This window comes from Cryptotermes secundus, unplaced genomic scaffold (assembly GCF_002891405.2).
Source record: "Cryptotermes secundus unplaced genomic scaffold, Csec_1.0 scaffold584, whole genome shotgun sequence".
Classification (NCBI taxonomy): Eukaryota; Metazoa; Arthropoda; class Insecta; order Blattodea; family Kalotermitidae; genus Cryptotermes; species Cryptotermes secundus.
This window is the reverse complement of record NW_019735468.1, coordinates 630,913-658,767: the sequence shown is the minus strand read 5'-3', so window position 1 is coordinate 658,767 and position 27,855 is coordinate 630,913. Positions and strand designations below refer to the sequence as shown.

Below are 27,855 nucleotides of genomic sequence, written 5' to 3'. Positions count from 1 at the left end.
AGACTTTATGATGAATATTATTATGACATTAGACTCATGAATTTATATTTAATGATATTTCTTACAACTAGTAAGTACAAATGCGTTAGCTTTTATTATTTTATTATTTTTAATATTTTTCTTCCTGCTAGTACCATATATGTGAAGGAAGAATGGCCATTTATTGTGTTTACAACAACATGGTAATTTGATCCGACAAAACAGGAATTTGTGTATCCAAATAAACATTATAAAACTTAAGAACATTTTAACCTGACATATTTGAGCTACGTTGACTTAGTCATTCCGAAAAAAAAAACACTGATTTCAACGCTGTTTTTAGTTACTTCTCCTTATAATTCTTCCATACGGAAATTATTTCAACTTTTCTACTGATTTTCTGCTTCTTTATATGTAGTTGAATTCAATAGCTACCTTGTATATTTCAGTCTCTGAGGCAATAAATATTTGTTCTCAGTGACATGATGACCGTGTGTCAGCATAACGACTTGAGTAGTTTATGTAATCCCGCAGTTAATTTAATTGTTGTTCAAAAGTTCACTGTTATGCACATTTTGTTCGTGTACTGCATACTTTTGTATGAAAGGAATGGTATCGGAAACACTGATGTTTCATGAAATTTAAACTTCCATTCATTATAACAGACTCCCAGTCCTCATGAAGGCCTTCATCACGTCGGATAACAAATTTAATTTCTGGTTTTAATACGAAATTAAGTATGTATGTTGAAATGATAAAAGGCGCCATTAAGTAGGACATAAACTCAATTTTCATACAGATTTAAAGAATGTTCGAATAATTAATTCGTTGCTGTCGTCTGCTGTGTTTACGCTATGGTGTCAGGGACTTCTCGAAATAAGTGAGTCGTCATACACGAAAATAGCCATTGCAGAAACAGTTCCCGCTATTTATAAATACAAGTATGACATCTTGTTGGTTATCTTAGTATAATTCGCAGGCTTTGAAAGTTATATTAGTAATTGTCACCTCCAGAGCACCTACGCATCCGTCTAGTTGAGTTGGACCAACACCATGAAGTAGGTGACTACAGCTCCAAGTACCTGAAACAGCAACATTTGTAATGAACATCTCGAAAGTGACTGAATCAACCTACTTCTCAAATATTGCCCCACAGAAAAACCTAGCCTACTATGAAAACTATAGTAATGCACGCGATAATTTAACAACAAAGCTTACAGCTAGGCACCCTCATCCTGAAATCTCGAAATTACGAAGAGACAATCAACAGCATAAGTTATTTTCAGGCACTCAATATCTACATTTAAAATATAAAATTATATAAAAAACTTACATCTAGTCAGATAAACGGTACAGTCTGATATCTGGCATCTGAAGTGTTAGCCACCTTGAGTCTACCGCTACGAATCTTGCAGTCAGGTGCTTAACACCAGTATATACATAAAGCTGACACTTAGATGCCCAAGACGTGAAATATAAAGCTTAAAATCAAGTCCTCAGGTCAAAATATAAAGCGTTAATTCAGGCATGCAACCCAGAGAATCAGATACAAATCTTACAGCCAGGCATTCAACTCATAAAACATAAACCTTACAATCAGTCCCACAGCACGTAAAATATAGAGCTCACAGTTAAGTTCCCAAAGCGGCCTCACGTCACGACTCGTGGTACGCGGGTTCAAACCCGGCGGAGGTCGTGGAATTTTTAAGGGCGGAAAAATTCAGGGAACAAGNATGCACCAGTACCGGTAGGGTATAGAGACTGGTAGAACATCAAAGGGGGACGTACAATAGACTACTAGTCGCGGTGCATGGGGAAACCCACCCCCTCCAATAATAATAATAATAAATAATAATAATAAGTTCCCAAGCTATGAAGAAGTGAATATGACAAACTTGCTATCTCACTACGCTAATAACTGAGCTGTGAAAATTTAAATTCAGTTCATGTCACTTACTAAATTAAAATATTTAGAAACCTGATAACTATGATGCTTAACACTAAATAAAATGCAACGCATTCAAAAGGCTATCATATTTTCTACAAACACGCTAAATCATTGATTTATCTGCGAACTGTATAAATATTGAAACTTGCCGAAGCAAACAGATCTAGTGACACAGTGAAGAACTTGGCTCCAGAGATGCTCATAGCTTTCTGGCACTGTTGACAAACGATCTGGATGAAAGTCTTTGCTTCCTCCGACCCGTCATACCATTGACAGCTGTAGGCAGCCTCCATCACTGACGAGCTCTGGAACATACGAGTAGAACGGCTAATCTGAGTTTCTAAGATTAAGTGCATTACGTAACCAAAATTTCTACACAATAATTATTTCTTAAGTAATATCTCTTAATGGTCTTGAAGGGTTCTATCTTCTGGTATATGTAGTCCGTCAAAAGTCAACGGACGTTTCGGAGGAATATGTCGCATCAATTTTTAGTGTCAAAGAGTAAGCAGAGCTTGCTACCTGCTTCATACTGGTTTCTTGTTTGCCTTGTGCGAAAATAAAGAACAGACTACAGCTGTCCACTCTTTTGTTCCTTTGTCTCATATCAAAAATCCCATCAAAATTAACTGTGCAAATTTACTGTGATTTAGGGTTTCATTTTGCTCAACATAATTCAGCCCAAATTATTGGCCCAGCTGTAATTGCTAAAATTTAAGAGCTGCAGTTTCTGGTCTTTTTTGACGTTCATGTACCTGTCACCGGTCATCTTATATGAGTATTTACTTTTTGTGAGCAGATGTAGAAGTTCATAAAGTGACCCTAACAGGCAATAGAGACATTTAATTAGGTCATAAAGAGGCGCATTACCTCCTCGATGAGGCGGTTTCCGAAGAAGCAGAAGAGAAACACTTGTCCCAGTGTGTAGACCAGATAACCTATCACTGAGCACGCGTACACATCCACGGCCTCGATCTGTGAGGAGAACACAGCGTAACGTGTACACATATTTGTAAGAATAACATCAAGGAGTGTCTAAAGTAGACAACATCTCTACCTCTGTCAAACATTTTAAGAATAACGTTGTAACTTACTTTATATTTTAAGTACCCAGTACAATATATATTTTTTAACTTATCAGTTATTTCTTAAGGTCCTAATTTGTGAGAATGATTCTCAGACATTACGTTGCAACGTATTCGTATTTATTTAAGCTCCATTTTAATATTATCTTCCATATACACCTAGGAATCCCAGATGGTATTTTCTTACTAAGCTTTCAAATAAAGTTGTGTATATGTTTCTTTTCAGTGCGTTGTACGTACATGCATCACCCATCTAATTATTTTTGTTTTTCTTCCTAATTTTCCTAAACACTAATATTAGAATAGTAACTAACTCCATGGAGCCGAGCCCTTCTTGAGAAGCCGCCAGTTGCGCAGCTACTTAAGAATTTCCTACAATTTTATGGAACATGAAGGTTCATTGCCGTGTTAGCAAAAGCCCTCAACTGATCCCTATCCTGAGTCAGATTAATCCAGCCCATGCCGCCCAACCTATAATATAGGAGTAATATATTCATAATAAGTGAGAGGAACCCAAGATGCAAATGTGATAGTCTCTAGTAGGAAGATTTAGAGACCTTTGTGGCCTGGTAGGCGAGCAGTGTCAAGGTCACCGTACTGGTCAACATGTGCAGCAGCAGGGCGGAACCGTATGTGTCCCCAATATTGCCGACGAATCTGAAAACAGAAGAAAGTTGCATGTAGGGTCACACTCAGTTGTCTCTTCGCCCGTTGGCACTGAGTCACACTTTGCTTGTGATCCCGCTGCATGTGGCATGGGGTCCCTGTTGTCATTCTACATTCGTTATTACTCAAATTTGAAACGGACCTTCTTTAATATTCCGAGCAACCTGGGCAATGTTCCTCCCGAAAGAATAGATGAAAATTAGTTTTAGCTTATTATAGATTAACTAAATAATAATCATTATAATGTGCAGGAATTTAGGTCGTTCCGTCCTCAATCTTCCGCAATTCAGGATCTCAGGATAAGTAACTCTTTCTTGCTTGAGCAAGCTACAAGCCTATTGCAAAATCTCCCACTTTGGAAAACCGATATTTTTAATCGGGGTTTCCTTCCCTCAGACAGGTTGCCTACCGTGGCTAACAGGTCCTATTTGCCCGTCACGTACCCCTGGGAAGGGACACTTACCTGGTGCTACACACCAGGCCAGTGAGACCTGGAGTTGGGATGAGGCAGAGTTGCCATTCCCCGTAGTTGAGCTTTTCTGTTATAAGAGTTGCAACTTCCTGCCTCCATTAACTAAGTAGTAAAACAAATAATTATATCTGTTAGTTTGTATGGAGGTGAAAATTGGTCTATCGTCATAAGGCACGAACATAAGTCGAGTTTCAGAACAGGGTGTTGGACCTATGAGAAAGGAAGTAACAGGAGAAAATGGCGAAATGCATAATTTATATTCTTCAACAAGTATTATTAATAATGAAATCAAAGAGCGTCAGGCTGGTGAAACTGTAGCACGAATGGGAACGTTGAAAAATATATGAGCACACATAATTTTAGCTGGGATGGTAAGGAATGAAACCACTTGGGAGCTATGCGCAGAAAGGATTACGAAGATCCATTACCATGTGCACAGGAGAATTACTGAACACTATTCGTACCCTCACAATATTCTGATATCTTCCCCCGTCTATCGACGGGATGAGGGATGAACGATTAAGGAATCCGGATTCGATTCCCAGACGATGCAAGACATATTTGTCTCCTCCACAGCGTCCAGACCAGCTCTTTTCCCACCCAGCTTCCTGCACAATGCGTAACGGGTGTTCGTCACTCTGGGGGTAAAGCGGCCGGATTGTGTAGTTGACTACTGAATTCTAGCTAGTGTAGGGTTAATAATACATGGATCGGTACCACCATCCTTCAATACGACTTCATGATATGATGTTTAAAGTATTAATCCCAGGTGAAAGGAAGCACAACAGATCACTGTGGTCGCGGTGCGAGGGCCTTATACATTCATACCTTTATATTTACATCTCATCCAGGTCTAGGCGTCTGTAGTTGTCTCTTCTTATAATTGTTCTTAAAAAAATAAATTCAGCCCTCATTTCCCAGACGCATGCTGCATTCACTCTTACCGGTTTCATCAACCAAATATCAGAGAAGTTAAACTAGAAGTGAAATAAATTGACTTAGGTAATTTCCCGAATTCATTGTCACGGTACCGGGGTGAGTCGTGAACAGAAATTAATAAGCAGGTTGAAAAAAGCAACTACCGCATATCATATTCGTTTTACGTTTGTGGTCGCTTTGCTAGGAATTTTGTCCTATCGATCGCAGAACATCAAATTTTCAAAATGAAGTACCTGCTAGAACGACAAGTCCGAGGGTTGCGCTGTGAATTTATAGAATGAAAATTACAAAGCAGGTAATGCTGTGAATATCAAGCAGAATTGCAAATGAGTTCCAACTATAATCCCTGGCTGCACAGTATGAAACCATAAGTGAGGAGCGTTTTAATGTTTGCTTTGCAAAGTCACCGTAAAGGAAAGGCAGGGCCGCACCCGCTGAATGTAAACCCGGCTGTTTCAGCAACGGATGGAAGGACAGCAAGTCTACCGAACTTTATTTCTATTGCAACATATGACACTAGTTTAACTTGTTTTCTTATTCTTAAAGCAAATTTGGCCTCACATCTTTCACCTACAAAGGTGTACTTATCTTGAGGATCTTTTAATCTCTTAAGTGGTCAAGAATCTCCATCTTTTATGGAACCTGAAGGCTCAGTACCATATTCGCAGGAGCTCGAAAATGTGCCCCAACATAATCAGCTGAAATCAGTCTACTCACGCCAAATTTCCTTATGGTTTAGATTTTTACGCAGCTAGTGACATTGTGATTTCCTTAGGTCACCTTGAATCGAGAAAATTACAGTGGTAGTACAGTAGTTGTGTAATGGAGCCGGGATAGCATAGTCGGTATAGCGACTGGCTACGGGCTGGATGGCGAAGGGGTCAGAGTTCGGGTCCCGGTAAATATAAGATTTTTCCTTTCGACTTCGTCCAGACCGATTCTAAGGCCCACCCAGGCTCCTACCAAGTGGATACCGGGAACTCTTTCCCAAGGGTAAAGGGTCGGGACGTGAAACTGACTACTCACCTCCAACGATTGCCAAGATCTGTATATCCTCTCTCCGATATATCGCGTGTTCCTAAAAGAATGGTGGGGTTTCATTGCCGTATATCTCCGTTAGTTTTTGGTGATGAAAAGCAAAACGTATACGGACTCATAACGCGGCTCTCAAATTTTCATTTTGTATATCGCGCTCTTTCCTAGTTCCATTTCCGACAGTTAGAAGGCGTGAAATGTAAGATGGCGTCCCAGCAGGAGAAGGCCTATTGCGTGCTGAGATTTGAGGTGTCTAAATCCATCGTTACAGTGCACCTGAATTTTGTGTACGTTTTCAGAAGGAGGCGCCACATGAAAACAATATTCGCAGATGGTATCGGCAGTTTGTGGACAGTGGATGTCTCTGTAAAGGCAAGAGTTCTGGGCGGCCACGTGTGCCACATGCAGACGTGGAAAGAGTGAGGGAGACGTATCAGAGAAGCCCAAGAAAATCATTACTTAGAGGAAGCAGAGAATTGCTTGTGGGGGGTAAGTGAAGGACATGGTTTATGTAGCCCCATTGCCCCAATAGCTCCAGGATCTCCGAAACAGAATCAATCGTGCTGTGGAGACCATCACACCTGAAATGCTGCAGCCGGTGTGGCAGGAATTCGACTATCACATTGATGTGTGCCGGGTAAGGAAAGGTGCGCACATAGAGGCACTTTGATGGATGTACATAAAATTTGGACAGTTAAGCTTCCGATTGACACATGTTATGATTGTACACGGTAAGAAATACGAAATATATACGTATCTAAAACTCCACCATTCTTTTAGGAACATCCTGTATATCGAACACATACACATTCCATACGAAACACTTCGCCATGGAGGTACGATTCATTTATGTTATATTGGGAAGCTGTGGTTTAGCCAGGATCAATATTTCTGGTAATTACACACTTACATCGTACATTAATCAGTATGTTGTAAAATTATAAATTTATACTGTTTGTAACCTTGCTGTATAGATTGAAGCATTTTAATGGAAGTATGCATCATAGAACATCTCGTTCAAATTTTTCTTTCTCCATTAGAGTCTTTAGGAATTGCTAGAATTTACTGTTGTCATTTTAAACAGAGAGATTGGGTGACGGATGTGGGTCACGTGTCTTTTCAACAGCTGAAGAAATTTGTTGCTAGGACCATTTGAAAGTTGAGTAAATGAACCAGAAGCTAAGAAAGGAGTATGTTCGGTTTGTTACGCAGCCGTTATGGCTTCTGCCCTTGTTTTGACATTTATTGCATCGTAAAATTGTATTATTGCTTCCTGCGTTTTCTGACCGGAAGTAGAGCTGGATGTTAATGCACTGACGTCTGCTGAGTGTCTTTGTAGTCTGCTGAACTTTGTAAAAAATAAAACAGAAATTCTGTTAGGACAGAAATTCTCAAGGATTTGGTGACCACGGACAACTCACTGTGTGGAGTTTCTTTAGCGCCCCACTCAAATATTTAACGATTATTCTAAGAGCTTTAAATGGAATGGAAATTAAATTTTGTTGACAATTTAACTTCCATTAATTTCAAATTGAAAATTGCTAAAGATTTTGATATTTAACTCACATGTTTATTTGTGAAAAAATAAGAGACCTCTACCTTGAAGATTGAGGCGGATTAGTGACGACGCGCGGACCGCGATCTGGGAGAGAACCCTGTTAGACGGCGATATGAAGGAAGTTTGTGTAGAAATGAATTCAGCAAAACCTAAATAAGTATTCAGCAGGGAATTAAGAACAGATCAATGTGAGTGAATATTTGCTTCCATTGAGTTCAGCATTTGTATCTACTCGTACCTGCACCTTACATAAAAATCCTACACTTTAAACAAGAGAGTATTATGTTACCTGTATTTTTTAAGGATGCGCAACTTGTTCTCTAATATTTTAGTATTGAGAAATTAAGTACTGAGGAAAATATAGGGGCCTAAAAGGTGAATATGCCGGTCACGGTAGCCGAGCGGCCTAAGGCACTGTCTTCGCTCGCTTGGAGCGAAGAATCCCACTCAGGGCATGGATGTTTGTGTGCGTTTTTCTGTGTTTGTGTACAGGTAGAGGCCTTGCGACGAGCTGATCACTCGCCCAAGGAGTCCTACCGAATGTGTAAGGTCTAGAAAAACCGAAGTGAACGGAGAAGTTCATGGAGGTAGGCCTAGGCCCACTGGGGCTGTAGTGCCAAGGAAAAAAAAAAGATGAACGTAACAAGAGGAGCTTCGTAATTATTGATGTCAGCGTCGACAGCCACTTGCGTCTGAATATAACTCAAGGTTAACCTTCGCTTGCATAACCCACAGCAAAAATAAGGTAAAACTGTATAGGCCTGTGTATCACACTGCGAAGCTATAAAAAAAATGGGCAAAAAAGAAGGGGGGGGGATTAGGAACCTACTGCAGTACTTCGGGCTGTGTACAGGCCTGTAAACTGAGGTCCTAAAAAGAAACGAGATTTAAGGTAACGCGTATTTCATTAAATCAGCACAGACTGTCCGTTAACTTAAACGGAATTGAGAACTCCAATACCACTAAAGAAAGCCACAACGCACACACGTAACAGCTATCCTTTCCAAGAATGTCGCGCAACTCATCGTGAAGAGGAAACGGTCTTTATCATGGCATTCTAAAAACAAAAAACCAAACTCCGTGGCTTGTAGTCTACAAAGTGGACTACACCGACCGAGCGACAACCGTTTGTCGGCGAAGTTAGAGCTAAATTTTGCGGATAGAGGGTATCACGTGATCAGCGCAACGGGTCCTCATGGCCGTTAACTTCGGTTTTCTAGACCGGAGCTGCTATTTCGTTGAAAGAGCTCCTCAGTTATCCTCATGAGGTTGCGTGGACCCCGTTCCAGACCCACGACTTCTCAGAAAATCTGGTAGCACCGGGAATCCAACCCGGGGTTTCTTGATCTATAGCCAGGAACTCTGACCACTAGACCACAGAGGAGGTCGGCATTGTACAAGAATATGTAAAACAGAAAGGTGTATTATTTATTGATTTATTTGGAGTTTAGCAAACGACGCTACAAGAAAGACTGGATATAACGAATAATGAAATGGAAAGATTTCGAAAGATGCGGCCTTGGCATATTTTAAGGTGCTATCCCGCAATTTACCGGTAAATAGTACACCGGAAGATGTACAACGAATGTCTGTCACATTGTAACGGTACACGCATGTGAGAAAAGCGAATTGGAACCGTGTAAGCAGGCCTTAAGTTTCTTGAAAGATCAGAATAGAAATTGCCATGTTGGCATGATAGTTTGATAACTCGAAATTTGTTGTCCTGTATATAGGTCAACCCTCCTTGCCACGACGATAACTGGGCCAAGAGAGAGACAAACGAACATCACTGCCAAGATCTCGATCAGATGTCATATTTATTTCTATGCGAAGCGCCTCCCTTGGCACTTGCATTGACGGCGCCGTAACCATGCAACCCCATGTGACCCAGTATCCAGAAATAGATAAGCGATTTCCCTGTCTCATGGAGGTTGACACTTGCTGCAGAAGTTCGATGATGACCAGATAATCTGGAGTGTATTCTGCAAGAAACTCATGGATTCCATGAAGAGCAGGTAACATTGCCGCCAGATGAAGAGAAGTGCTCCGAATTTGGCATGAAGTATTACCATATAAATGCTATCGTGCTGTAGGTAAAAGCCTGGTTTTCATATACGTAGGCATGACCACAAGATCTCTCCGTGTAAACTGCCGTGCCGGTAAGCGGAAAGCATTTGCGCAATATTCCTGCAGAACATGAGGGCGCGAGGGTGGTTATGTCACCTCTCATTACAAGGACGTGTCGTCGAAGGTCATAGGTGGGCGCGTGATGTACGGAGATGGAATAGACGGGTGTCTAACTAGTCTGTATCTAATCTTCTTAGAATCATCACATTAAGAAGGATGAAATTAGCGAGACATAACACGCAGTGAATGAGATTAAAAATGCACTCATTTTATTCGCGAAACCTGAAAGGGAAAGACCATGAAGACATAGGCATAGATGGAAGAATAATATTAAAATGATTCTTAAAGAACTGAGTGTGATAATGTGGACTATGTCTGTCTGGTTTAGGATTATATCCAGTGGCTGTCTCTTTTGAACATGGTAATGAGCCTTAGGTTTCTTAAAAGGCGAGAGATTTCTTGCATAGCAGATGATTGTCAGCTTCCCTGGAAGGGAATTGCTGCATGCAGTTAATGAGTTAAGTTTAACTTCTATGCGTGGATTTGATTTGTTTGATACTCTGACACCTGCGAGTGAAAATTGAAGTTGAATCGATGTTAAAAAAAAATCACTCGTTTTAGCGCCAACAAATTATACTCGTAGTGTAAAATCCATATTTTTGTCTCTGGATTTCCAGTTCTAGATAACAAACCTTTCAGGAATAGATCAGAGTAGCATAAATGAAATCATCTGAAGAGACTGTACTTTGCTTCATATTTTATTGCGGCCAGGGCAAAGTCGATCGCATCGGTGTCGTCCACTGCTCAAAAATACATCGCCCTAATCATGGAGACTGGGAAAAGCAGCAGGTGCTGACATCTGCTACTCGGAACCGTGACTTCCACAGGACACAATATTTCAGCAGTAGAAAACAAACAAAATGACGCTCAAGCGGCACTCGCTCTGATAACTAACACTTATTTCTTTCATTATTAAGAACAGGATAATATGTCGTGGCCCACTTTAAAGTGTTATTAAGCCTTAGAAAGACTGTGACATTTCGCTAACACTATCAGTCCTGATATTACACTCATGATGAAGAGGTTTAAACAACTTCTTTATTAAAACCTCACAACACAACTATATCAATGTCAGTGCCTAGTTTGGCTCTGCTACATGTTTCGGCTATTAAAAGCCATCATCAGGCAAATACATGGCTAACATATATGCACCACTGAACTGCACTATTAATAAAATTGGATACAGTAATATTAATATATTAAAATACTTGACGTAAAAATAAAATAAATTAGATATATAAAGAAGAAAATTTATAATATAAGACAAGAATAAAATAAAATAAAATAAATTAAATTCTTGTTTTATACTATAACGTTTGTTTTTATATATCTAATTTATTGTATTTTTACGTCAAGTATTTTGATATATTAATATTACTGTATCCAATTTTATTAATAGTGCAGTTCAGTGGTGCATATATGTTAGCCATGTATTTGCCTGATGGTGGCTATTAATAGCCGAAACATGTAGCAGAGCCAAACTAGGCACTGACATTGATATAGTTCTGTTTTGACGGTTTTAATAAAGAAGTTATGTATTATAACACAATAGGATGCATGAAATGAAAATTATAAAAGTTTAAACAAGGTGTTTCCAGAAGCACTAGGTTGGAATTTCGGTTAAGGAACAGTTATCCTCACTTCTCGGATAATTCACATGAGTGGAAGATTTACCTTAGTACGGGCCCGGCCATGTCCTTCCTCATCCTTTAGAATTATCATCTTATTGTTCTTCTTCTGATGTTGGATACAATTATTTCCGTTTCCGTCTCATACTGCTGCGTTAATGCATCACAAGACCGTCCTTTAATTCCTCTTGCTTCTGAGCTACCTGATATATGATACATGCTCCCGCAATTCTGGTCTCCCTGACACATGCTATATACCCCTGCACTTCTCATCTCCCTGACACATGCTATATACCCCTGCGCTTCTCATCTCCCTGACACATGCTATATACCCCTGCGCTTCTCATCTCCCTGACACATGCTATATACCCCTGCGCTTCTCATCTCCCTGACACATGCTATATACCCCTGCGCTTCTCATCTCCCTGACACATGCTATATACCCCTGCGCTTCTCATCTCCCTGACACATGCTATATACCCCTGCGCTTCTCATCTCCCTGACACATGCTATATACCCCTGCGCTTCTCATCTCCCTGACACATGCTATATACCCCTGCGCTTCTCATCTCCCTGACACATGCTATATACCCCTGCGCTTCTCATCTCCCTGACACATGCTATATACCCCTGCGCTTCTCATCTCCCTGACACATGCTATATACCCCTGCGCTTCTCATCTCCCTGACACATGCTATATACCCCTGCGCTTCTCATCTCCCTGACACATGCTATATACCCCTGCGCTTCTCATCTCCCTGACACATGCTATATACCCCTGCGCTTCTCATCTCCCTGACACATGCTATATACCCCTGCGCTTCTCATCTCCCTGACACATGCTATATACCCCTGCGCTTCTCATCTCCCTGACACATGCTATATACCCCTGCGCTTCTCATCTCCCTGACACATGCTATATACCCCTGCGCTTCTCATCTCCCTGACACATGCTATATACCCCTGCGCTTCTCATCTCCCTGACACATGCTATATACCCCTGCGCTTCTCATCTCCCTGACACATGCTATATACCCCTGCGCTTCTCATCTCCCTGACACATGCTATATACCCCTGCGCTTCTCATCTCCCTGACACATGCTATATACCCCTGCGCTTCTCATCTCCCTGACACATGCTATATACCCCTGCGCTTCTCATCTCCCTGACACATGCTATATACCCCTGCGCTTCTCATCTCCCTGACACATGCTATATACCCCTGCGCTTCTCATCTCCCTGACACATGCTATATACCCCTGCGCTTCTCATCTCCCTGACACATGCTATATACCCCTGCGCTTCTCATCTCCCTGACACATGCTATATACCCCTGCGCTTCTCATCTCCCTGACACATGCTATATACCCCTGCGCTTCTCATCTCCCTGACACATGCTATATACCCCTGCGCTTCTCATCTCCCTGACACATGCTATATACTCCTGCACTTCTCATCTCCTTGATAAGTGCTATATATATCTGCACTTCTCATCTTCATAAGTGTTATAATCCCTGCACTTCTCATCTCCTTGATAAGTGCTATATATCCCTGTACTTGTCATCTCCTTCATAAGTATTATATATCCCTGCACTTCTCATCTCCTTGATAAGTGCTATATGCCCATGCACTTCTCATTTCCCTGATGAGTCCATATTACCATTGATTTTATTATCCAGATATATTTTTGGAGAGTACAACTTCTTAAATTCATCATTATGAACATTAGGGTAGGCGAATAGCTAAGGAAGTCATAATAAAATGAATTACGAGTACTAAATAAATATTTCACAAAGGAGGACTCAGGAAAGTGACTGAGAATAATTCACAACTAGTGTAATGCCCATTGAAGGTTTAATAGTAATCTTTAAAGATGAAGATTTCAACAGTTTTTTACCTTCGCTAATTCACAGAACTGTCTGGAAATCGATTTTCGACCTACAGTGACTACAATTTGTAAAACTTTTTTCCGTTCTCTAGAAACCATTTATCGATCCTTACACTAAAGCAACTATGAGACATTCGATGAATGACTTTTCTCTTCACTCCGTTAAATACCATTAATGGCAACTTGATATTATTTGGTGTGATCGAATACGTCGTTGGCTATCAAAGGCCTCATGAATAATTTCCATAACCGCGACAACGAAGTTGCAGAACAATTGAACAGCGGTGGACAATACCATAAAACATTCATAACCTCTTCGGGGTCAGTTAGAAAGTTTTGTGTTATGTCATTCGTCATTGAGAATTGGTAAATTTCTCGATCAATCAGCTCACATCTCGAATACAATAGAGCTGGTATAGTTTCTGGCTGGGCCACGTCATAGCTCAGGCCGTTAGTCTCCGGCTTCCCGCCGCTGCAGCCCGGGTTCGAGTCCAAGTCTGTTCATGTGGCCGCACCATACCTCAAGCGATCGCTGGCTTCCCACGGATGCGGCCCGGGTTCGAGCCCGGGTCTGGACAAGTGGGATTTGTGGTGGACAAAGTGGCCCTGGGGCAGGTTTTCTCCGAGTACTTCGGTTTCCCCTGCCAATCTTCATTCCATCAAATTCTCCATCATCATAATCACCCGGGGCATGTACAATAGGCCAATTTAAAACATTTAAATTTTTCTGGCTAGCCTTTTCATGAGGATAGTGGAGGCCAAAATAGAGCCGGAATAGCGTAGTCTACCACTGCATTCAGTCAAAATTCAAATCAACTTTCTCAAGTATTGATCACAATTAATAGCACGAAATTCCATTTAACTGTGACGAAAGCCACCACTGGTGTCGTAATTCTTAAAACAATGTTATTTACATTGTGCATTAACATGTTTACATTGCTGTCAATTGATGGTCACGATATGAATAAATACTCTTCAGAAACTAATTGTAGTTTAACAGAAAGAAAAAGCAAGGATTTTAAAATTTGTCAACCAAGACGACATCTTGTGTGTACGTGTGGTACCGTTGGTCCTTATGACAATTAACAGAGGCATTCAGCAGTAATTCAAAGATAATATTCCGAACCGTTATTTCGTTGGAGAGCGCTCTCTTCTGGGAAGTAATGTTGTTTAATGTAGTCTAAGTTTACAGACGTTTCGAAGGAACGCACTGTCTCTACCGTCATGATAGGATAGCAAACCAAACAAGGAGACAGTACCTACATTGGTCCCTATCTGAGCAGTTGAACAAAGCCTGTATCGTCACATCTATTCGCTATGTAACTCCTTCGGGTTTTCCGGATAAAATTTTGCATGTAATTCTAATTGCTCCTAATGCTTATTCATCTTCCTTAATTTGATAACGCTAATTATACTTGATGAAGAATATAAATTATGAGGTTTATAAGGTCCTCGCTGTGTAGTTTTCTCCATCCTTTTGCTATTACTCCTTTTCTGGGCCCATATATTCTTCCTGCATGTTCTCATGTATCCTCAAGCCATGTTTCTTCTTTCAAAGTGAGAGACAAACTTGCAAACCCATACAAAAATTCTTAAGAGAAACGTTAATATTATTGCATCGAATTAAAATGTTGAGTCTGATGCTAAAGATTTAATAGAGCCATTTTCATGCCTAAAGCATTTTACTGAAAGGAAACTTACATAAAATGAAATTTCAATTACAGAGTAGTTTGGCTGTCAGTAACGCTTCTGACTTATACTCTGGAGGTGCGTGGTTAGCGTTTCTGCTGGGCCACTGGTTCTCCTGACTGAGGTTTTCGTGTGGTTTTCTGGCACTCTTCCCAGGCAGTTACCAGGATAGTATCTTGAATTATCCCACTATCCATATCCATCCTTATCCTTTCTAATTTATTATTTAGCATAATCAGATTATTGTACTCTAAATATTCAAAGGGTATACAGTATCTTTAAACAAATTACAAACATTAAAATTGGATTATCATTTATAATTTGCAGTTTATTTTTACTGTCGACGGAGAAGAGGTTGGGAAACAACTGCTGATCTCGTTGGGGGGGGGGAGATGAGTAGATAAAAGACTGAAGGTCTGGGACCATAAAAGCCCAGAATAGGGTAGCCTATGCTCTGACCGACACTCGAACCAGGTACTTTCTATAAACAAGCTGAACTGACGTTGATATGCCACACAGTTCCTTCCTCGCATGTTGCGTGACTCCTTGAGCTGCGGCACACCGCATCACATACAAAATGAATCATGAGACACAAGGACTTCAAACGTCAATATTTTAATATTAGTACAGTAGTATTGTTCTGTGGCAGACTGCTGTTTCATGGTGCCTGAAGAAGAAACGATGTTTGCTTGTGTAAATATATATATTGAACAGTAAATAAATTGCATTCGAAACAAATTCGAGATATTCTGGCGAATGCCACCTAACAACTGTCGAAGTTCAAGTACTTCACGATGAAATTAACAAATAAAAATAATTCGTGGTGACATTAAGAGAAAAACTCGGTTTGGACATTTTAACATTCGCTTGAAATGTTGTGACATGATGACAGTATAACTTGACGAGAGAAAACATCCGCTGCTAGGCAGCAGCAAACTAAACGCGTTTCCGCGGCAGAGAACATGTGAAGTCAAAATAGAGAAATGTTGGAGTGTTGTTTTTTATGCGGTCCGTTTCAAGACCATATAAGAAGAACCAAAGTGGGTTTTGAGTTGAGGATTAGTCGCCGTCATGATTTAGTTGTGAGATGGTCGTAGGTCGGCAATGACATGAGCTGAAGTTGTCACTATTGGGATCCGTTACTAGGTAACGACCAATAAAGCCTATAATATACTGAGACTCGGCGTGTAGATTGGCAATAGTGTTATAATTACTTGTAGTTACAATTTATAAGTTTTCAGTAAATTCAATTACAAATCCAAACCCCATGTCTAGTCACTAACACGCGACAGTATCATACTTTCCCATCATTAATAACATTCAGAAAACATATAAATTAAGTCTCTAAAGGGTCTAATATAGTATGGTTGTAACTCTACAGTATGTGAATGTGAAATTTTCTTTCTCGCTCTAAAGGATACGTTGTTAAAAAAAAGAGTTTTTTTTTGTGTGAGAAGCTTTGTACCTAAGAAAGAGAAAATAAGAGTACCCAGACATGATCCTGAGCCAACTCCGTTTTCACAAACTGTTTCTCCCAATACCGGTCTTAATGTTATTCTTTCATCCTCTTCTTCTTCGAAGTGGCTTTTTCATTTTGCCCACCACATTCCACTGCGCATTCACAGTCATGCGTATTTCTTAGATTTATTTATTTATTTATTTATTTGTCTATGCTAGATGTCTAGTATAAATCACAGGTTTTCTCTTTGTGTAAGATCCTAAATTGCTCCCACAGGCTTATTCAGCCTCCCTAAATACTGAACTTGCTTTCAAATTTAGGCAATTTATGTCTGTCGTAACGTAATCCGACGAACATACGTAGACTGAGGGTGTGTGAGAACAGGGTGTTGAGGGGAATATTTGGACCGAAGAGGGACGAAGTGATGGGAGGTTGGAGAAAACTACATAATGAGGAGCTTCATAACCTGTAATCTTCAGCGAGTGTAATTATTAAGAAGAATTGGATGGGTAGGAAATGTATCACACATGGGGAGAAGAGAAATATGGGGAAAGCCAGAAGGAAAGAGACCATTACGAAGAGGTAGACGAAGATAAAAGGATAATATTGAAATGAATCTTAGAGGGATAGGATGGGATGGATTGATGTGGATCTGGATAGTGACCAGTGGAGGGCTCTTGGGAACACGGTAATGAACATTCGGGTTTCATAAAATGTTGGCAGATTTTTTGAGTATCTGAGAGACTGGCGGTTTCTCATGGACTCAGCTTCATGGAGTCAGTTTTTTATTGCTAGTGGAGTGGGACTAAGTCCCTTGTACTGCGGCCACTTCTGGCCTATTGTACCCGCCCCAGATGATAGGTGAGGGTGATTGTGGAGCAATTGGTTGACTGAAGATTGGCAGAGGAAACCGAAGTACTCGGAGAAAACCTGCCCCAGCGCCACTTTGTCCACCATAAATCCCACTTGACCAGACTCGGGATCGAACCCGGGCCTCCGCGGTGGGAAGCTAGCGACTAACAGCTTGAGCTGTGGCGCGGCCCTTGGAGTCAGTTAATTGTAACATAGTCCAGGACAGCTCAGTCACTAAAGCAACTGGTTGCGGGCTGGACAACTGGGGTTCGCTTCCAGGCAAGGACATCGAATTTTCTTGTCGACTCGGTGTCGAGACCTGCCGTGGGACCCATCCATCTTCCTGTCCAGTGAGTATCGAAGGCCCTTTCCCGGGGGGTAAAGTCGCCGGAGCGTGAATCTGATACGTCCATCAGTTACCAACTTTAAGAATATGTGGAGCTTTACCATCATTATTCCACAACGATGCTTAACCAGAGGGGCAACATTAATTTTAACTTTCCCTCGAAGGGAAGAAGTAGACGAGATGAGAACAGTTTTTAAACAAAATAAATATTGATTATCCCCAGAATGTATCCATCTTCTAATACGATGTGTTTCCCCTTCTTTGCTCATTCTAATAAGAAAGTAGGACCGTGGCACTTGTGACTATAGTCAAGGTTCGTGAAATTTACTAAGGTTGCAAGTTATAAACATTATAATTATGTGCCAATTATTTTTGTATATGATGAGAATTACCGGTATAGTAGTGTCAGGAATATTTTAGATCATGTTCAATAGCTCTCAGATACTGTGAAACAGGCCCACTCTTCCAAAAGTACAAAACAACAACAACAAAAATAACCAACAAAACAACAAAAAATTAAAACAAACCCGGATAATAAAAAGAACGCAAAATAGGCTCTCTGGCCATAATCATCAAAACACAAACCAAAAATCTTAACAGAATCAGCCCATAAGAAAGATAGTCACAACCAAACATATAACTAAGACTACCCCACCCCATAAAATAAGAAAAAAGTAATCCATGCAATATATAATTTATATTATCTCTCTTTTTGTCCTGTCTTCTCTACACAAAGACAAGGTTTTAAAGGAAAGTTATCGTCATAAATAATTCCCGAAATTTCGTACAAAGCTACTGGCTTTAGACATTTTGTAAGTTAAGTGTGTGTGGTTCTTATCCCTACCTCGCTTTATTCTTCTTTTTACCTTTTTCCCAATTTCTTCCCTTTAATTCAAACATTTGTCCAGCTCAAATTTCAGCCATCCCGGCCGTCCTTCATTATTCAGACTTCTCAGAAATCAGGAAAAACTTTCAGTGTTTCAGGTTTTCTAACATTAATTTAGAGTTGTATATATATATTTTTTTTTCCTATTATTTACGGCTTTAAATTTGCAGATTTTCTGGACAAAATTAACCGCTTGCTTGCTTTGGATTTCTGTTTGATTTAAATTTAGATTTGCAATCCGATCTCAGTAGCTCCACACCCTCGGCGGAAACTATGATTGTCACAAATAGCAAACGTCAGTTTGAGCGGTCAGCACTTCTACTTCGCATTCAAGAGGTCTCTGGTTAGGTTCCCAACCCGGAAAGCAGTGTTATAATTGAAGTACTTCGTGGATATCCCAGTTTTCTGTATCAACCTGTGCTTATTACATAGGCTTCCTCTCTTACACTTTCAAATTCATTAGTCATAATTACCCCACAATTTGACACTATTTAACCACTGTCGTTATCCACAAGGAAAACCAAGGAACAAGCAAAGTAGACGTGTTTTTCACTAAACACTGCTCTCATAATGATGATAATTACTTTTTTAATTTATAATCTTATGTGTCTTGTTGGATCAGTACTCCAGTAGATTGGCTTCAAATTTGAAATATTTCTTGATGGATAAGCATACGCAGTGGAATAATGGCAGGGAACTCAGATATAAGCGTGTCACATTATCTAAAATAGCATGTTTCTTTTATATTTTGTTGTATTGTGATTTATAAAGTATGGATAACCGAAGATGTCTTGTGTTCCAATAAACTATTGTTTCTGTTCATATAGTACGCATTCACTTTTAGTTATATAGGTGATAAATTAACGATTTTTTTCATTAATGCGTGTGAGAAATGAATAGCCCTTTCCCGGTATGAGAAATTAACTTTCCCCTACAATAAAAGCTCCTTAGAGAGAAAACACTAGGAGTTGTGCATTTGTTTCTTAGGCTCTTCTCTCGCCCGTCACATAGCCAGTTGCCGTCTGTGTACTGTCTTCTTTGCGGGCTGTAACCAGAATCTTTCCCACATTTCCTACCGTTCGTCAAAATCACAATAATAAATATATTTTCTGCATATTCTGTTATTATTATTGCATCACTGAATAAAACGATCATGACTCACCTGACCACGTGCTTGTGACGCTCCACCCAGTACTTGATGGCGGACCGCACTAATATTTCCTGCTTCTTCGTCAGTCCGTTTGGACCCACAGAGCCGCTGTTGACATTGGCCAGTGTGCCTGTATTCAGTCGGAAGTTGGAGAAGTCGTGCTGATTGCTGTATATGGCGCGAATTCCCTCACTGTCGCCTGAAAACCAATTGGAATAAGATGTTGCGCCAGGTGGCGCGCTAGTTCTTTACTAACTTAGCGACTATTAGCTTCTCTGTAAATAATCCTCCATAAAGTTACTTATGTTACGTCACACAACTCAGGAATCGTCATGGTGATGTCTGAAATTTGTAAATGGCCCAAACTAGCTATGTACTGCATACACAAATTTCGATTCCCAGCAAGGTCAGTTTTTCTATTCGTCCTCATAATCAGGTCGGCTCTGGTGCCCACTTAGCCTGACATCCATTCAAAACCGAGAATGAACTGATCATCCACCTCCAACTAGTGCCCAAGTTATGAATGCGTGGAGCTTTACTTCCTCGCCCCTCTGATTGGAGTCATGACGTAGCTTAGGCGACAAGTATATTTTGTACCCTTAAATATTGTTAATATGATTTACTCAAGATAGATGGCATGCGCGATGGGACTGGTGTATGCAAGGGAGAAAGAATAAATTCATAAAGAATTTAGGTTTAAGTTCAAAGAGAGAAGAGATCGCTTGGAAACCGAGACATAGGCGAGGAAATAATATTCAAATACACAAACTTTCCTGCCAGAACACTGGTTAATAGTAAATGCAAATACAAGTTTCAGCCATTTAAGTAATGAGTTATGTATTGTGGTGTGTATACTGAAAGGCAGAATTGTGAAACTAGCAGGGAACCGTTGCTGGGGAACGACTCTGCAAACACGCCCATTGTTAGGCAACAGCTTCGTAACATGCAGCCATGGAGTAACCGGGAACGTCTATGCGGTCCGTGCCGATAGCTACTTGATGAAAATTATAAGAACCTTTAGGAGAGATGTTTTCCATGAGGTCCGTGTCGATACTGCATAAGGGGTCCATTGTGCGTAGAGGACTTGTTGCCTAAGCAATCACACCCGTGTGGAGGCGGGGTCGAATACCTCCACCGTGACCCTGCGAGTCGTAGGAGGCGACGAAAATGAAAGTCTCAAATCTGAGACAGTAAAATATGGTCGCGAGTCTCAAGGGACTCGGACCCGAGAAAGACTGCGCTGGCAAGAACCAGCAGCATATACAAAAGACAGACCCGTCCTCTCGTCAGAGAGGACGCCCCACAAAGAAAACAAGACCATAACTGTCAAACAGTAACAAATATCTGTTAATTAACTCCAGATGGGGCTCGACACCAAGACTTACTGACTGACTGACCATCAGTCGCAATGTGACTGACTTTTAGAGGACTTGTATATAGTACAAAAGAAAGAATTTTCAATAACATGTAATATGTGCGATATGGACACGCGGCCAAGCATATTCATAAGAGACAAACCCATCCTCTCGTCAGAGAGGCTGTAGCATAAGGATTATGACGGCAAAGATTCAGCTGAAATAATTTCTGGCCGTGAGCCTCAAGAGGCTTGGCGCCAAGACGAAGTGTTTGACGGTAAATCGCCAGTTGTAAAGTAACTGTGACTCTGAGGGCCGCGCCATAGCTCAAGCGGTTAATCGCTGGTTTCCCACCGCGGCGGCCCGGATTCCATCCCGGGGTCTGGTCATGTGGGATTTGTGGTGGGCAAAGTGGCGCTGGGGCGGGTTTTCTCTGAGTACTTCGGTTTCCCCTGCCGATCTTCATTCCACCAAATTCTCCATCATCATAATCACCCGGGACAGGTACAATAGGCCAATCAGTGGCCGCCGTGCCGAATGGACTCAGCAGGACTCCACCCCCCACTAGAGAATTAAAAAAACTGTGACTCTGTGACTCAGTTCGGCAGTTTGAAGCCAGTTAGTTCAGCTCTTGGGGTGTAGCTCAGGACAGGAGGACAGGACACACGAGTTGTGTGTTTAAATGTTCAGCAAATCCGCTTACCAATTCTAACCCCCTCTATAGTCACCCCATCTCGTGACAATATTATTAATAAGGTTAACATTGTTACACCTTGGGTGTGTTAATTTCTTTCACACTAGAATTTAAAAAAGGTTTATTAACTTGTCATGCTAAGTAAAAGTTAAAGGTATCCCTGTAACAAGCCGTGGAGGCCCATAGGATTGTGAAATATCGAGGCTCTCACTTTTTCTAGACAATCGACTCATAGATGACGATCTTAAATTAATGACTGAAACTATTCCGTAAAGACATGTGTATCGGATGAAAAATATATTGAGGAGTTATTTCCAATGATGCACTAAAAACAGACAAAAATGGCATATTTGTTCATGAGTTTGCATTTTTTTAAAAAGACTTTCAAGATAATCTGTCTTCGTGAAACCCGTTTTGAGAACAACTGAAAAATAACTACAGGCACTCTAATCACCTGAAGGTATAGGATTGTTGGCCGTGGCACTGACTGCACGGAACAGCTCTGCAGAGTGAGGCACGAGGGTATCCAGCGATGCACTGAGCTCCATGAGTGGTTTCATAATTTCTTTCAGGTGAATGAGCTGCTCACATGTGTAGATGAGCCAACAGCAGAACATCGTGTCCATCATCATGGCATGTAACAGGGCCAGAAACAACCAAATGATCTGCAATTAAAGAAAATATTACGTTTTACAATTCCACGAAATTCTGCTACAATCAGGAACAGCAACAAATTTCTGCGATCAAATGATCTGTCGTGTGCAGCGTGTCCAGATAAATGGTTACAACACGTCCAGCTACAATAAAGATAAAGGTTAGGGCAAGGAGCAGACAGATGAGCTGTAATAAAGACATTAATTGCAGCATACCCCGTAAACCTAAGTTAGGACAAGGAACAACCAGATGAGCTGAAATAAGGACATGAAATGTAGCATACCAAGCAAACTTCAGTTAGGACAAGGAACAACCAGATGAGCTGCAATAAGGACATGAAATGTAGCATACCAAGCAAACTTCAGTTAGCACAAGGAACAACCAGATGAGCTGCAATAAGGACATGAAATGTAGCGTACAAAGTAAACTTCAGTTAGGACAAGGAACAACCAGATGAGCTGCATACGTTAAATATATTGACGCATAAAACTTGAGCCAGAGCCACGAGAATCATATATTCTGCAGTCAGCGCTTATTTCGCACATGTACTTTGTCCACACAAATCTTGGAAGCCCAAATCGGATAATTACACCAGAAATATGTAAAAAAAGAAGTTTAGCCCAATTTAACACGTCAGGTCACAATGAAAATATCCAGATTAACATGAAATTACAATAATATGACTTGGACCATGCGAAAGTTTAATCCTGCTTGTATCACATCCATACATAATACCTTCGGGTGCTGTCAAAGGAACTCCTTGTATCACGTGTATACCACAGAAACATTTATCTTGGGGTGTAATCATAATTAGACTACTGAGTTGTATCATTTATCGTATACTATTATGAAATAATTTGCAGTAACCTACTAACATACAGAACTTCTTATACGTACTATGCTGACAATGACTGACATCCAAAGAAACATGACAATTATTACATAAATGTAATAAACTGTTTAAAATTCTGCATGCAGTCAGAAATATTGATCTGCCTCTTGTATTGACTACATTGAGAAACTTCAAAACTTTGTCAGAAATGCCAAGACAGTAACACAAAATATCAGTGTCGTTGTGTTTATGGAGACAGCCGACTCAGAAACAAGAGTAGTGATACGATTTTAGTCATATACTAAAGACAGCTGTATTTACACGTTGGGATTCATGGTTACATTTAACAAACAGTTGTCCTACAGACACTTTAACCCTGAAAGAACTAGATTTAATTCCTATATTGTCAATTAGTCATTCTGTTGTGACAGCTGTTCCTTTGTCTTGAGTTAATAACAAAAAGTGTCATAGCTATGCTTATAAAAACCGTGGAGGCCTATAGGGTTGTGAGACGTCGAGGCTCCCATATTTTCTAGACAATCGACTGACAGATGGTGGTGAAGTTACCAGCCCTGCGCTCTGGCCGCCCTTTACCCCCCAGGAAAATTCCTGATGCTTATTTCTGTTAAAGGCTGTGTCGACTCCAGGACCATAGTATGGCTGGAAAGATTAGGTCACTTGAAAAAATCCAATGACCTCATAGGTAATCGAACCCGCGACCTTAACAACACAGAAGAAATTCAAATGTAGTATGAATTTCCTCAAAATCTTCCTTCGCTGTATACTTAAAGTAAAATGTGAACAGATGTCATGCACTCATGTATAACAGTTTCATTAAAGATCGAAATTTCCAGCACTTGGCACCTGTAGGGTTGATAAGATAAAACATACACGTAGTTCTGATAAAACTGTAGGTCTTATGGCACGAAAGACAGGTACAGTTAAGCTGTTAGGGAGCACAATAGCAGGGATGTTTTCTGGTGCAAACTATAAAGTAACTTCCAACTTGGGCAAGTTGCCGCTTTATTCTCACCTGAATGATAAAGGACACGATATAGCCTCCGCCTGACAAAGCATTCCAGGGGTACCAGGATCGCAGCATGAGACGTGGCACCTCCTCCAGAATGGTCTCATTCGCGTTCTCTGGGTCTGCTGTTTCGTGCACGCTGTCCCCGATGAAGGTGATGATGGTCCAGGCAAACCCGCTGATTACGGTTGCACTGGTCACATATATCACCAGGCGCCTCATGCTGGCGACAGCTGTCGCGTGGTGGCGAGAGTGGTTTTCCGAAAAGAGCGGGTGGCTGTTAGCGTTATTCCAAGTTGCCAGAGTCCGGTAGAACTTGCCGCGACGCAACGCGAAGTAGAAGTACTTTGTCAGGGAGTGGACGAAGAAGAGCACGGTGATCGTGTTGGCTGTCAGGTCATTGACATCGTCTGCTTGCTTCATGAGGTTGATGGCGATCAGGGCGAATTGTATAACCATGAGGCCAGATATGGACCCAGCATATCCCGCTCTGATGGACGTCCAGCCGAAGCTCATGTCTTCATGGTAGTCCAGCAAGAAGAAGCCGATCATTTGCATGATTCTGATCAGCGGCCATAGGTCCGCGACCAGACCGTGTAGCCTGAACTTGTACATCTGAAATCGCAGAGAGGTTCCTTCTTTACAAAACAACCTTGCAACTCTTCTGAAATGTTATGTTAATTGTCTTTTTTCCACTGGCTCTAGAGCCTCCTTTGGCTCTGACCTCTGATTTTCAGTTTCGTAATCATTTTACAAACGGTAGGACTCCTTGGACGAGTGATCAGCTCGTCGCAAGGCCTCTACCTAAACATAGGAAACCACAAACACATATACATATCAAACATCCACGCTTTGTGTGGGATTCGAACCCACGATCCCGGTTTCCGAGCGAGCGACGACAGTAAATGCCTTAGACCGCTCGGCTACCGCGACAGGCGTTGTTTCCTTGCCCATCTAAAATTGTCGTAAGTCGCCAGCTTGTAATAATGTCTGGAGAATGTTATACGTCCAACACACTAATATCGGAGAATGAAGTGTTAAACCAGAATGGTGCTGTAGTGATGGTGCAAGAAAAAGATTTCAGTGGAACACTATAGTAAATAATAATAATATAAGGAATTAGCACACAATCGTGCATTGACTCTACTTCGCTGTAGCGAACCAAAAACTTCTATGCCTCCTGAAAATGTCAAGCAAAGGACGTATCTTTATCGAATTGAAAACATCACAGTATCAGATTCGATGTTTAATGAATTCATCACTAAACAATGATTTTTATGGTGCCATGATCTTGAAAACACTGTCGTGATTGATTACTTTATGGAACACTGAATTGGGAATTACAGGTAGATTCTTGTACAAAGAGACCAAAAATCAAGTAATTCCGAGTGAGAATTTACATTTTCACAAATGCTTAAACATCCTTCCGTATGAGCGCCTCACATTGTTCACTTTCTTAACTCCCTAGTCTAGTCCTCTCGGCTTTCTCCGTGTAGGCCTCTATGTCCCGAGAAATAAGCTCTTACCTAACCATACGCAAGTAAAATTATGCCAGAATAAACCGTAAATAATCTGAAATTAATTTCATTGCACTCTTGAATTGCAAATTATTTTTTCTTTAAGTCGGTTTCAGTCAATTATGTACGGCCATTCCTACGTTTGGAAAATAGACGTGCGTTTTGCCCGTCGGCACCGTTCATTTAAAGTTAGGAGCAAACCCACGGAAACAGTTACATGGCTCGTTTAATTTGTCCAGCCCCGATGCCTCAGATGTACCCAGTGTATCCCGTGTCCATAATGTGTAATAAGTCTACACCCAAGAAATGAATACAATATTTTTCTTACAGCAAATTATTTATGACTTCTATAGTTTTTTGGTAACGGGTTTTAACAATGGTGGTGTCTCCGTGGTCTAGTGGTCAGAGTTCCTGGCTACAGATCCAGGAGTTCCGGGTTCGATTCCCAGGGATACCAGATTATCTGAGAAGTAGTGGGTCTGGAACGGGGTTCACTCAACATCGTGAGGATAACTGAGGAGCTATTTCAAGGAAATAGCGGCTCCGGTCTAGAAAACCGAGATTAACTGCCGTTGGGATCCTTTGCGCTGACCACGCGACACCCTCTATCCGCAAAAGTTGGCAGTAACTTCAACGACAAGCGGTGGTCGCTCGGTCAGTATAGTTCGCTTGCAGACAAAATGCCAAGGGGTTTTTTGTTACATCGATACTATTCATATTTATTAAGTAATAACTAATATTATGTTTAAAGTAACTTTCTTGCCAGATTTCGGTAGTATGAAGTTACTATTCGAAATGTTAACATCGGTTACGACTTAGTGTAACGTTATATTACATCGCAAATATGTGTATATCTAACTTTCTATAATATATTTACATACAAACTTGTCATACGTACTCTACTGCCAATATATTGCGAATGTTAGCAGATTATAACGAATTATCAATATGTCAGTGTAGCCATAGCCATGTCACAAATGCTACATTTACATTCGGCCCCTGATCTTCATGGTATGCGCCATTACAAGTGTGCAACATGATATAAGAAATATTATAAAACTTCATATTAATAATTATTAAAATTTTTAGTGTCTGTCCACGCCTTTTGTGCGGTTTCGAAATAACAACTCTCGGGAAAATATGCGTTCATCAAAATTACATTTCATTTTATTTGCGTTTCATTTCCTCTGTTTGAGAAAATTTTATTTTTTATGTTAGCTGTTTGCTACTGAAATGAGCATTGGGCCATAAAAATATTTTTAAATATCGCTATATTCGGTGACTTTTTTGAAATGTGAAGACAGGAAACTATACAAACTATTCATCTTGATGAACCGAAGTACTTCCCGTCATTTCTGTAAGATCAAACGTGTTAGATAAATTTTGAATTTATAAGAATCGTGTAACATAAATAACCTAAAGCATTTGCGCGTTCAGAGGCTGCCTATATCCATATATGGTAGGTATATCGGAATGTCCATTAATTTCTTGTCAAATTTGCGATTTATTCGGCATAAAAATCAGTATGAGTTTTTGTAAAGGGACTTAGCAGGGTTTCATGAGTTTATAAGGTTAGCAATGATACTGATATTTCATTCTCGTGCAATTTTGTTTCAGAATTATTTGCAAAATGGTTATTGTGATATCGGTTATGCACAAATACTTCATAAAAACACATCTGAGACGATAATTAATAGAAAGAATAATTAACTTCCTTTTTCAGGGTAAAGACACCAGAAGATCTCATCCTTTCAATCTTACCGCTGACGACAAAATTTCGACTCTTTTTGCTTCAGCACTGTTATATAATGAAATATCACTGTCAGTATTTCACAAGACACCATTTCTCTTAATATCTGCACTAACCTTTTTATAATTGGGTACCTCACTTCACACAGCTTCAAAATATAGAAAGAAACGTAAATATAACAGATGGTGATTAATTTTTTAATTAAAACCAAACAAAAGACACTCAGAAGACACGACGGTTGAGGCTACATGTCAGCAGC

General features: G+C 40.5%; 1 protein-coding gene across 1 annotated transcript; it reads right to left on the bottom strand.

The window, feature by feature from the left end:
* Positions 1–326: 326 nt before the first annotated feature.
* Positions 327–27,855, bottom strand: LOC111869381 (odorant receptor coreceptor). Its single transcript, XM_023860875.2, has 8 exons — positions 27,713–27,855; positions 24,336–24,944; positions 22,271–22,481; positions 19,780–19,966; positions 3,570–3,669; positions 2,798–2,902; positions 2,077–2,232; positions 327–1,061 (listed from the first exon to the last, which is right to left on the bottom strand). Exons 2-8 carry the CDS (start codon positions 24,942–24,944, stop codon positions 1,011–1,013), a joined length of 1,419 nt encoding a protein of 472 aa, XP_023716643.1. The 5' UTR covers positions 27,713–27,855; the 3' UTR covers positions 327–1,010.

What these genes read in the sequence shown, in the direction of transcription:
- LOC111869381 (XM_023860875.2), bottom strand. Translation starts at nt 24,944, where the DNA reads ATGTACAAGTTCAGGCTACACGGTCTGGTCGCGGACCTATGGCCGCTG. An exon ending in TCGTGTCCTTTATCATTCAG is followed by an intron (nt 22,482 to 24,335) that starts GTGAGAATAAAG and finishes CTTTAATTGCAG; the next exon opens with ATCATTTGGTTGTTTCTGGC. An exon ending in GAAACCGCCTCATCGAGGAG is followed by an intron (nt 2,233 to 2,797) that starts GTAATGCGCCTC and finishes CGTATGTTCCAG; the next exon opens with AGCTCGTCAGTGATGGAGGC.